This window comes from Dendropsophus ebraccatus, chromosome 1, assembly GCF_027789765.1.
Source record: "Dendropsophus ebraccatus isolate aDenEbr1 chromosome 1, aDenEbr1.pat, whole genome shotgun sequence".
Classification (NCBI taxonomy): Eukaryota; Metazoa; Chordata; class Amphibia; order Anura; family Hylidae; genus Dendropsophus; species Dendropsophus ebraccatus.
In genome coordinates this window covers 141,905,131-141,918,050 of record NC_091454.1, presented here as the reverse complement: position 1 = coordinate 141,918,050, position 12,920 = coordinate 141,905,131, and the positions used below count along the sequence as shown (strand labels likewise).

Here is a 12,920-nt window from a genome sequence, read left to right as displayed (position 1 = left end):
ATTATTTTATTATTATAATTATTATAGGTGGCATTTAATTATCTTAATTTCCCTTCTGGGTTTAAGTATGAGTGATCTTTGTTTAATATGTAGGGAAACACTTATTAAAACAGACTCCTACAGAATTCCCATATGGCTGAATCAAAAAAGGTTTTTATGTTCCTGAGAGATGTAAAATGTAAAATAAGAAGTGGGTGCCCCATGAAAAACAGTAATGCTTAGCTAGAGGATAACAACTGAACTATGAGCAAATCAGTGTCGATATGGACATGTTTTTGCTGCTGACAATCCTTCTAAAACCAAGTTCACACTGTTGTGTTGCTGTTTGTACTTTATTTAAAGGAGAATTAAAAATGGATCTAAAAAATTATATATATATATATATATATATATATATATATTCTTTTTTTCTTTGTTTCTTTTTGATAAAAAGACAAGGCCTGAGGCTGTAAAAAGCAGAAGTAGCATTCATACATGTGACAAAGATAAAAGTTTAGTGTTTTATGACACTGTACTGCAGTGGCCGCACAGAGAGTAAAGCCAGGACTACACTACAACTTTTGTAGCACTACAAAATAAATTTTAACTATTGGGTGAAAGCTTCAATCTACACAACTCAATGTGTTGCTTAGGACTGAAGCTGTAGATCCATAGTTTAAGGGGTACTCCAGCGGAAATGTTTTTCTTTCAAATCAACTGGTTTCAGAAAGTAAAATAGACCTGAAATTTACTTCTAATTAAAAATCTCAAGTCTTCCCATACTTATCAGCTGCTGTATTACCCGCAGGAAATGTTGTTTTCTTTTCAGCCTGACAGCGCTCTCTGCTGACTTCTCTGGCGGAGACAGGAACTGTCCAGAGCAGAAGAGGTTTTCTATGAGGATTTGCTGCTGCTCGGGAAAGTTCCTGTCTCGGCCAGAGATGTCAGCAGAGAGCACTGTGTCAGACTGAAAAGAAAACAACGTTTCCTGCAGGACATACAGCAGCTGATAAGTATGGGAAGACTTGAGATTTTTGAATAGAAGTAAATTACAAATCAATACAACTTTCTGATACCAGTTGATTTGAAAGAAAAAGATTTTCGCTGGATAACCCCTTTAAAATCAGTCTTGTGTTGCTACAAAAAAAAAATTGCAGTGTAGTCAGACACGTCCAGAGGACTGTAGAAAAAAGTCTCATAAAAGCCTAATTCTAAAAAAAAGGCACATATGACTGACAAGTCCACTCATGGAATAAAAAGTCTAGAATAATGATTAGAGATGAGCAAGCTTACAGTATGTTCGGGTTCGCAAAACCCTTAATGCTCGGCATTTGACTCCTGGTGGCTGGAGAAGATGGGTGCAGCCCTGAGACTAGTTTCACACATGGCAGTTTTTTGGAAACTTACTATAAATTCACTCATTTCTATTAATGAGCTTCAGTTATGGTCACTAGTAATTCAAAAATGAACCTGTTTAGAAGGCAAGCTTTATGGTATATACTAACACTCACATGTCATAATGCACATTTTCTGTATTTACATGTTTTAAAAGCAATATAAACTATTAAAAAATGCAGTGACAAAGATAACACATTTATACATAAGAACACTTTCCAAGTAACATAAATGATGCCATCAGTTTCAGTAGAGCATGGCAACCACTGTAATGTAAACCTTTCTGTTCATAAGTCTTTGTATAGAGTTAATGTGCGCAGGTGAACGTAGAATGGACAATCAGAGTTCCTTGAATCACAATGTCTCCTGTGGGGAAGTATATATTAAAAGTGCAGTATGAATTTGAACATATTGGCCAGTGTCATCTGAATGCACAGCATCCCGTATTGTCCATAAACATGGGCACTGGCTGACCTTCAGGCACAATACTCCAGATCCACCCATAAACTCCTCAGGATACACTGCTCCTTCTTCTGGTCTGAATCACTTGCATTCTTTCTGTATTATCCTCAACATCACTTTCACAGTTTCTCTAAAATGAAACATACCAAAACAGTAACTTTACTAGCTGACACGTGTACTTCATCTTAAAACTATTAGCATTCTACTATAATAGGTAATCATTACTTATCTAAAGTGCCATTTTTACAATTTAATGACACCCACGATGTAACCATTGCTAACTAGTTAGCGGAATCATGTTATCGAGCAGAAGAAGCTGAGCAGATTAATAAATATCTTAATAGGAAAAGATTTATTGTAACTTGTAATTTATTGATTGAAATCTCTGATGTTTCCATGAGTCCAGTCCACTGAGTGACACCGCCCACTGGACTCCTTTTCCCAGAATGAGCAGGGAGCAGGCTGTAAGTTACAAGTTAGACTGAACCTTTTATCTTTTCCCACAAAGATAAAGATATATATATATATATATATATATATATATATATATATATATATATACACACTGTATATATCAATCTGCTCAATTCTTCCTGCTCAATAACATGATGGCAATTGATTAGATAGCATTGTCTTGGTGACAGGTTCCCTTTAAACTTAATGAGGAAGAGATATTCTGGAGTAGTAGTAGTGCAGTGTAATGGAAGCAGTAAACATGAAGGTTTACAATACAAGAGTTTCTCTCGTCCCATTGGCAGCATAACACATGGGGTATCATCGATCCTATAAGCCTGCAGACAAGGGAATATTTAAATGAAAAACTGAGGAAATTTGCATAGCTCCTCCCCAAGAGGATATATAAGGCACCCAGAACCCCCCCCCCCCCCAACAGTAAGTTGTGTAATCGTCCTTAGCCCACGGAGGGTGCTCTCTCCTCCAACTATTGTGTGTTTTCTTGTTTTAGGTGGCTGTTCTATTAGCAGGTCTTATGCTGTGAGGAGTATCCAGCTTTCCTGGAATTCTGAGTGGATTTTGGGTATTCTGCTGCAGTGGATAGTTTGCTGCAGTGTCCTGTGCTCAGAGGAGACGCTCCAGCTAAGCTCCCATGTTTCCTCATTTACATTTGTCTCCATTTCATGGGCGTTGCCCCTATGCTACTTGGACAGGAAGCGCATGTTTTTGACACGTACGGTCCACGATTCTATTACAAGAGTCATCAGGATTTCTATGTGATATCCCCTGCCTGTCATTTTTATGACCTTCAGTATTCTGACTTAGCTGATAGCGTTCATTTGCTCCTCTCCGTCGGCCCGTGGTATAGGGCCTTTAGGCTTTGTCAGCCTATCAAGTCCTAGGGGGAGGAGGCTTAGGGTTTTTTTGGCTCCCTTTTTCCTTTAAGACTCCACCTTTGCTCTGGATTCTGAGCAGTCAGCATATGTAGGCAGTCCCTACATTACTTGCCTTAGATTAATCTTTCTCAGAAAGTTGTCCACTCAGTAAGTGTGACTGGGTGAGCTACTGCCATTCAAGGCTAGAAGATTTACGTGCTATTAATATTTAAATTTTTTATAATGTTCTCATAGAAATGTTATCCATGGACTCTGGCAGGTACTCTGGAGGCCAAAAAAGTTCTTCTAAGAAGAGACATCTAGCATGTGTACAGCGATAAGCTCCTCTCCCTGATGGATACGAACACCGCATGCTTACATCAATTTTGGTTCTATTATTTGTCTATAGAATATATATCTATGATTATATGGTGTATGTTTCTTTTAACAGCATCATGTCAGGCTTGCCATGCTTTAGATAATGAGGAACCCACGATAAGAGACGTGGTGACTTGGGTCAAAAATTTTGTTCAGAGATCTGTGTCTGAGTCTAGAAAATGTCGCCAAGGCAAATGTAAAAGAAGATCTAGACAAGTCCATTCCCCTATTTCCCATCCTGTGAGTGTTTTTAATTTGGATTAATCAATGAGTAGAACTTAGGATTCTATTTGGTGTCTATCTTATCAATAGGGGTCTGAATATAAGCTGGTTGATGAGGTTATTTCATCATCTTGTGACTCTTCGTCGTAACCATCTGATGAAGAAGGGGAGTTCTCTAAAAGGTACTGCTCAGTAGATCGTTTCATAAACTGATCAAAGCGGTTTAAACTGAAATTCACCCTGAAGATGGTGATGAGATTGCCTCATATTCTAGGGCGCCTTCTCTGTGGAGGAGCATATGAAACAAATGCTTCAAGTGGAATGGAAGATGGCTGACAAAGCCCCAGTTCTTAGCAAGAAGTTTAAGACCTTGTACAAATTAGGGCTATAGTCACACGTAGTATGAGACCGGCCGTTCCGTGACCCGATCTATCCTACTGGCAGAAGATGGGTCTAAGCTAAAAGACCCTATGGACAGAAGGATTGAGGTAGCTCTAGAAAGGGGCTATATCTCTGCTTCTGCCCAAGGTGTTGTCACTATATCTTCTCCTGAGGTCTCTAGGAGCCTAAGGAGATAGCTTTCTAGGGTGCAGCATGACCTAGAGGCTGGAGATACCAGGGACAGGGTCTTTGACTTTTTCAAACATATCAACCTAGCCACTGATTATTTGTGTGATGTTGCCTCTCAACATGCAAGGTTGTCTTCTAGGCCTATGGCCAAGTTCCAACGCTGCGACTTGGAATTCCAACCTGGTAGATTTTTTTAGACCTAAGTTTGATAAACTGATGAAAGAACTCTCAGATAAAAAAGGCAAGTCCCTTCTGTTAACGTCGCAGGTGAAATTTCAGAGTTCCTTTCTTAAAGAAAGATGTGTTGCTTATGTCAACAGATAAGGTGAGACCAAATCTAACGCTTTTAAGAGAAGTGGAGAGGATCTTCTTCTGGGAAGAGCCAAGGTAACCAGGTTATCCACTCATCACATCAGAAGGTTTCACAACATGCTCGCAGATTGTCCAAGACGAGGCCTCACTGTCCCAGGAGAATAGTCACTTAACACTCAGTTATTCAGTCAGTTGGTTGTCAGGTGGGGTCTGCCAGTCATAAATCTTATGGCAATGAGAAGGAATGCCAAATTGAAGAAATTTAGCTCCCCTTACTTGGCAGACAATCCCATGGTAGTGGATGCTATAACAATCATGTGGAAGTTTAAACTGGCTTACATCTGTCCTCCTACATCAATAATCCCGAAGATATTGGTGAAGATGAGGCAGGACAAGGCATCAGTGATAGCAATCATACCCTTCTGGCCAAAGAGCCCCTGGTTCTCCTTAAGTCAGGGGGAGTTTTGGAAGTTACCCCTGAGGCAGGATCTACTGTCTCAGAACGTCAGGACCTGCCAAGACCTGAAAGCCTTCAAGTTAACAGCTTGGAGGAGAAGGGGACCATATTTGGCACCAAAGGTTTATCGATTCGGGTCTTGAACATGCTGTCCCATACAAGAAGTGAAGCCACCAACAACTTTTATTTAAAAATTTGGAGAGTGTTTAGTAGGTGGGGCTCTGAGAGGCATGTTGATGCCCCAAATCCATCTATCCCTCAGCTGTTGGAATTCCTGCAAGACGGGTTCGATAAAGGCCTGGCTCCTAGCTCCCTCAAGGTCTGCTGGCATAGCTTTCAGCTCATCTCAACAGAAGATTTATTCAAGGCCAGGAGATTAGAGTCTAAGGCCTAGAGTTATTAAACCAGTCTCTAATTGGGACCTATGTCTAGTGTTAGGGGGAATGCTGGGTGCCTTATATATCCTATTGAGGAGGAGCTATGCAAATTTCTTTTTTTTTTTCTCCATTAAAATATTCCCTTGTCGTGCGGGCTTTTAGGGGCAGTGATACCCCATGTGTTGTGTTGCCAATGGGACTAAGGGAAAACACATTAACATATAAAATGTTAACTTAAACATCGTTGACTTAAACAGCAGAAATCTTTATGGATGGAATACCATTAAGCCCTAAGAAATGAATAAAGTAAGAGAGAAAAAACAAACGGCATCATTTCATGGAACATCACTCACAGAACAGAAGATGTGTGGGTGTTTTTTTCTCTCAATTAATTAAAAGTGGTTTCTGACTGACTTTTTAATGAGACACTCTTGTTTTTCATATTTGGGAAGGCTTACAAACTTACAAACTTGCCATATATAGTCTAGAATAATATGCTGTCATCTAATGTGCTCAGTAACCTAATATAAAACTATTAAGATGCATTGTAAGTGTTGCAGTTATGATCACATGAAGGGCACTGTCACTGATGTTCACACAGCTATGTTTGGACAACCATCATTTAATGGCAAAAAAAGGCTACAAATAACGTTCATGTTCATTATTTGTGGCTTTTGCTGTTGTGTGAACATAACCTAAGGGTGGGATGACCCTGCCCTGGCTGTCACTTGCCATAGACTACCCCTCTTAAAGGGGTAGTTCAGCAAAAAAAAAAAAAAAAAATCTTCCAAATCATTAAATCAACTGGTGCCAGAAAATGAGATTTGTAATTTACTTCTATTAAAAAATCTCAAGTACTTCCAGTACTTCTTTCATTATTTTCTCTTAGACAGGAACTGTCCAGAGCAGTAGCAAATCCCCATAGAAAACCTCTCCTGCTCTCCAGACTGGAATGAATACCACTTCGTGCAGGACCTACAGCAGGTGATAAGTACTGGGAGACTTGAGATTTATTTAATAGAAGTAAATTACAAATCTTTGGCATCAGTTGATTTGATAGAAAAAAATGTTTTGCTGAACTACACCTTTAACTGACATGTAGGCAAAGCTCTATTGGTGCATTTACATGGAGCGATAATTTGGCCAATTGATCGTTTAACGATTTTGAAGCAACAACATTTTTATAACAATCAGTGTTTAGACAAAGTGAAAAATCGTTTAAAAAGTCGTTATTGTGATTGCTTTAAGATCGCTTAAGCCCATCTCACACATAGGGTGAATCTGTGAAAGACTGTTTACACGAAGCTATCTGGGAATTTTTACTGAATGACCAAAGATGACTTGAGAACATGTTGAAAGATCAGAATGAAAGATTTCTCGCTTGTCGCTTGATCGTTCGCTGTGTTTACATGAGCCGACTGTCGCGAAAATTCGAACGATAATTCCGTGTGGAAACGCACCATATATTTTGCCCTTAAATTAATTTAGCAAACTTGTCTCCTGTTATGCTGCTCCTTCCCTCCCATTGTTGACAGCTCTTTGTCTAGGTTATCAATCACCACTCTGGTGTAAAAGCAGTGGTCTGGCTAGTGTATATAGCTATTATATAGATGTATAGAGGGGGTATCAAGACCGACAGTGTTAAAATAGGCCCTGCCCCCTTTCCCTGCCAGATACAGAGATACAGGAGACCAATGGGGGACAGTGATCAGTTGAGATGCAGAGGCACAAGGACAGGTAAGTATAACTTGATTATTATGTTCCCACCACCCCCTGCCCTCCCTGTTTGTTAAAGTTGATAGAAGTGCCCCTTTAATTTGCATGACAGGATGACATGTCAGTGAGCTATTTAATTGCTTTATAAAATAGAATTACCAGTGCAAGCTTTTCTTCATCAAGAACTTTCTTCTTAAGAGAGCGACTCAGATGATTGCAGAGAGCTACGACACTGTAAGAAAGCTAAAGAGAAAAAAAACATATCAAAGAAAAAGAATATGTGAAATCACTAGGCTATAAGGCATCTTTTTAAATGTGTTTTATGTGAGGTGAGGTACTGAGATTATTCAGGAAGAAGAAAAAACTTATGTCAAGAGGATGTAATATCTTTGGATGTGTGGGATAGTACTTTGCGTTCTCTAAAACCCAATTATGTGACTGCTCAGCTGGAGTATGAAAGAAATGCACCTATCATCCACACATTACGGAATTGGAGGAGAGGCAGGTGCTTGGATAGAGTCCCATGGGCAGAGATAGTCATCCGTCTTGAGGATATCAGAAGGCTAAAAACTTGGCGATGGTAGGCAGATCTCCACAGCATACGTGTTTTTTTTTTTAAGCTATTAGCTGTCATTCAGCCCACTGCCATTCCCAATACCACTGGAATCACACTAGGCCTTTTTCCCCCCTAAAGAATGCCAATAAAAATGCCAAAATTGGTGCATGACTTTATTTGGCTCAAAAATGTTGTGGCCAGATGTTAGAGAAGAGTCAGTTGGGAAGTATGAAACACCATACCCATATTACGTATATTACGAGTTTGGCATTTTTAGAGCAACCTGAAGTTTTCCTGCTCTTGCCAGTTTTGTGTTTTCCAAGAAATACGGTAATTGAGGGAGGAATGCCAGAGAAAATGCCACATCTTGCAATTCAATGCAATTTTGTGTCTATGGGAAGCCTAAATCTGTACACTCAGCTTGGCTGAATGGAGAGAGGTAAATAAGCTGTCAGACCCCTCTGGCATTGGCTTACATCCAGTAGGAACAAAGGCCTTGGCATGTTGAAATCCAAGTCATGTCAAAATCAGTAAGCTTAACTAGAGCATTATCCAAAGTATATAGCCACCTTTAAACAAACATTTAAAAGGGTTTATCCAGGCCTAGAAAAAAATACAGCTACTTTCTTGCAAAAACAGCACCACCCCTGTCCCCAGGCTGGTGTGGTATTACAATTCAGCTCCATTGACTTCAATAGAACTGAGTTGCAAAACCACACCCAAACTGAGGACGGTGGTGCTGTTTCTGGAATAAAGCTGCCATGTTTTTCTAAGCCTGGATAACCCCTTTAATAATGTATTAAATCACCAACCCCAAGATACTTATCAAAATTTTCTCTGTATAACAACTGGAGTCATGTATCCACTGGACCGGCGCTAGTGATAGCTTAAGTCACACCAGAGAGGCGAGTCTAAGGGGCTACCAGTCTTCACCAGAGCCCACTGCCAGGCGGGATGGATTTGTTGTGGCAGGTGACCCCCAGGTCGCTACCCCTAGCCTGGCTTGCTAGTGGTGGCAGGCAAGGTGCAGCTGGAGACAACGTAGGCTGGTCAAGAACACACAGGAACACAGCAGGTAGCATGGACAGGACTCACAGCTAGGAATCACAAGCAGGAAAGCTGGGACTGCAATGCTTATGGTGGCAAATTCAGAGGCTCCAACAGGGGGTCAGTTCAGGTGCAGGCATTTATAGGGGAAGTGTTTGGTGCAACAACCAATTAAGGGTTTACTGCCCCTTTGAAGTGACTCTGTACCCACAATCTGACCACCCCAAACCACTTGTACCTTTAGATAGCTGCTTTTAATCCAAGATCTGTCCTGGGGTCCGTTCGGCAGGTAATGCAGTTATTGTCCTAAAAAAAACTTTTAAACTTGCAGCCCTGCGCCAAACTGCTGTGGCCTAGAGTATCTGTGCCCTAACTTTGCACCACTCCTCCGTCCCTCCTCCCCACCCTCCTCATCATTAGGAAAGCCACTGGCAGGATTTTTCCTATTCCTCTGCATTGAACTTAACGATCCAGCCCATGTGCCGGGCTCACACAGGTGATGAATAGAAGAATACCTACCTGGGGCATTCCTAATGATGAAGGGGGCAGGGAGGAGGGACAGAGAGGTTGTTCCAGCCTAATGCATACACACTCTAGGCCACACCAGTTTGGCACAGGGCTGCAAGTTTAAAAGTATTTTTTTAGGACAATAACTGCATCACCTGCCGAACGGACCCCAGCACAGATCTTGGATTAAAAGCAGCTATCTGAAGGTACAAGTGGTTTTGGGGGGACAGATTGTGGGTACAGAGTTGGGGGAGACGGGGATGCACGCACCGACCAGGGTGAGACAGTGCTGGAACGTGGAGTGGAGAGATGTCCTGAGGGTCCAAAGGGGAGGCAACGCTGGGGCCTAGGTCGCAGATGCAGCTGTGACACCCTGTATTTCAGGTTTTGAAATGAATTGATTTTTTTATGCTCTAGGTTCCTAATTTGTTTCTGCAACACTTACAGTAATCATATAGAATGTCAGCAAAGCAATGTGGTCAGTGCTGCTAAGCCTCTGAACTTCAGTGTCATTTTCACTCAACTTCAAAACAGTTTCCGTAAACTGTGTGTAATGCTAACTAATAGAGCCGGCTACGAAGGTTACCTAAAGGTCTGGATTTACTGTTTACAACTATTAATACAGTATGAAAGGTGACACAAGCATTCTGATAGAAACATGCACTTCTTATTACAGTATATAAGAGTCCTTGAAACAGGCCTGAATTTATCAGAACAGTTCAGCTGGTTTTTACACAGTCTTACCATTGTTAGTGTCCTCCTGGTAATGGCGTACTAATGGCTCAACACACCAGAGGGACATATGTGCAATGCCTGTTCTCAATTAGTGTTGAACGAGCACCAACTTTTGTATATTTTATCCCTTGAAGGGATAGGTAAATAAAATATACAAAAATGCAACCGGAATGAAAAAAATGCAATCGGTTACTGCAAGACACATTAGAGGTCCAGCTGTATGCCAACAATTGATCTGTCACAATCAATTATGATTGGTATTACTGGCATGAATGGGTGAATTTGGTGTAGAGGAACCTGACTGAACCACACATAGCCCTGTCCTTAACCCCATCAAGCACCTTTGGAATTAACTAGAATACAGACTGTCAGCCAGGCCCTCTTCTCCAAAATGGGCTAAATATTCCCAGAAGAGTGGAAACTGCTGTAACTTCAAAGGGGTGAGGGGTGCAACTCCATGTTATTGCCTATAGACTTGGGATGTCCTAAAAGCTACTGTGTGCTGTAGGTGTGATTTGTTGGTGTCTACATAGTATATATCCTGCATACTGTATAGCCACCTCAGAAATAAGGCTGATATTTCACACCTTGACCTATAATATGTTATCAGAATTGAATCTTTCTTGATATTAACTATGATTCAAAGCAATTAGTCCTAATCTCAGGGTGGGGCTTGTACTACTTGCACTTGGCACATTTTGCTTCCTTTAATTGTTAAAGCTTTTATGCCTGTAAAAGTATCTTAGATTTTATTCTGTATACATGAATGAATAATTAATGCAAAAAAGTTTATCAGCAATAGCAGGTTTCTCTGTTGTGCCTGAAGCATTAGTATTAATATTAAACATAGGTTTACACAAACTTCCACGGATGGTGAAATATCTGGCTGCCAGTGGCGTAGCTATAGGGGTCGCCATGGCGACCGGGCCCCTACGCTAGGGGGGCCCGCACGGCCCCCCTTGCCACTTCCTCCTGTGCTCCCCCAATCCGGGGGGGGGGGCGCGGCAGGGGATATGCCCCCCGGACCTCTTTCAGTTCAGTGAGCTTCCGGGATGCCGTCCCGGCCGGAAGCTCACTGATACAGGACCGCGGCGCCGGGACTTCTCCTCCTCGGCAGCTGACATGTGACGTCATCACGTCACATGTCAGCCGCCGTGCAGTAGAGAGGAGAAATCTGGGCGCCGCGGTCCTGCATCAATGAGCTTCCGGCCGGGGCCGGCATCCCGGAAGCTCACTGAACTGAAGAGAAGCTGCCAGGCCTGAGGGAGATCAAGGATCCAGGTGAGGTGAGTTTATTTTTATTTTTTTTATTTTTTACATAAATGTTGCGATGTGGGGGGCTGCACAAGGGGTCTATACAGGGGGGGGGGGCTGCACAAGGGGTCTATACAGGGGGGGCTGCACAAGGGGTCTATACAGGGGGGGGCTGCACAAGGGGTCTATACTGGGGGGGGGGCTGCACAAGGGGTCTATACAGGGGGGGCTGCACAAGGGGTCTATACTGGGGGGGGCTGCACAAGGGGTCTATACAGGGGGGGCTGCACAAGGGGTCTATACGGGGGGGGGCTGCACAAGGGGTCTATACTGGGGGGGCTGCACAAGGGGTCTATACAGGGGGGCTGCACAAGGGGTCTATACTGGGGGGGGGGCTGCACAAGGGGTCTATACTGGGGGGGCTGCACAAGGGGTCTATACTGGGGGGGGCTGCACAAGGGGTCTATACTGGGGGGCTGCACAAGGGGTCTATACTGGGGGGGCTGCACAAGGGGTCTATACTATGAGGGGGGCTGCACAAGGGGTCTATACTATGGGAGGGGGGCTACACAGGGGGTCTATACTATGAGAGGGTTACACAGGGGGTCTATACTGTGGGGGATCTACACAGGGGGTCTATACTGTGGGGGGGCTACACAGGGGGTCTATACTGTGGGGGGGCTACACAGGGGGTCTATACTATGGGGGGCTACACAGGGGGTCTATATCTACATTATCTGTACTCAGAGATATCACTGTGTTGTCTGGCGTTACATAGGACTGAGGAGTTTTTCAGCTGGAGAGTCAAAGATTGGAATACAATGATTAGACAATGACACAGTACAGTCCATTAATTATAGGGGGCAGTAGTGCAGTACATGAGGTGGAGGCAGTGACAGTGCATTAGAACATGGTGGCACATTAGAGTAATTGGATATAACGTTAGATAGGACTTTGCCTGATCGGGTGAGATGGGGGGCCCCAAGCTAACATTTGGGCACCAGGGCCCATCAACCTTTAGCTACGCCCCTGCTGGCTGCAGTTAGATATCTTTTGTAAATCCACTCATGATATAATCTTAGTAATGGTAAATACAAGTTCACATACTTTTTGGCCTAAAAGCCCTATTACACCGAGCAATTATCAGCCATATTTGGTCAATCATCATTTGGTGTTATAGATCATGTTAAAAGGCAATGATCAGCCGACATGCACACTGTCAGCTGATCATTGTCTTTCAACATGTTGAATCAAAACGATCATGACAGCGACAGGCTATGTTCACACAATGTCAAAAAATAGAGAAAAGGCGTCCGCCTAAGCAATTAAAAAAAAAAAAAGTCAGTTATTGCCACGATTTAACTGACTGCAATGCATTGCAGTCTATGGGAAGACGGACGGCCAATGCACACAATGTATTGAATAACAGCGGACGTTTCTTATTAGTTGTTCACACAAAGTTTTTATTTTGTTACCGTTCTTTCTCCGTTTTTACTATTAAATTCAATGTACTTTTCAATTAAGCCGCATCCAAAGGGTAATTAGTAACACCAAATCAAAATAATGTGCCAACAGCCGTCATTGCACTAAGGGGAGGCCAGACGGCTAAATGACGTCCATTATTT

The 12,920-nt window shown here is 42.4% G+C and overlaps 1 protein-coding gene across 1 annotated transcript in view; it reads right to left on the bottom strand.

The window, feature by feature from the left end:
• Positions 1–1,493: 1,493 nt before the first annotated feature.
• Positions 1,494–12,920, bottom strand: part of DAPK2 (death associated protein kinase 2) — a 59,406-nt gene continuing 47,979 nt past the window's right edge. Inside the window, exons 11-12 of the mRNA XM_069980551.1 lie at positions 7,356–7,439; positions 1,494–1,966 (exon numbers count right to left, since the gene is read on the bottom strand). Of these exons, the coding sequence (XP_069836652.1) occupies positions 1,886–1,966; positions 7,356–7,439 (165 nt within the window). The 3' untranslated portion in view covers positions 1,494–1,885. The remainder of the gene's footprint in view (positions 1,967–7,355; positions 7,440–12,920) is intronic.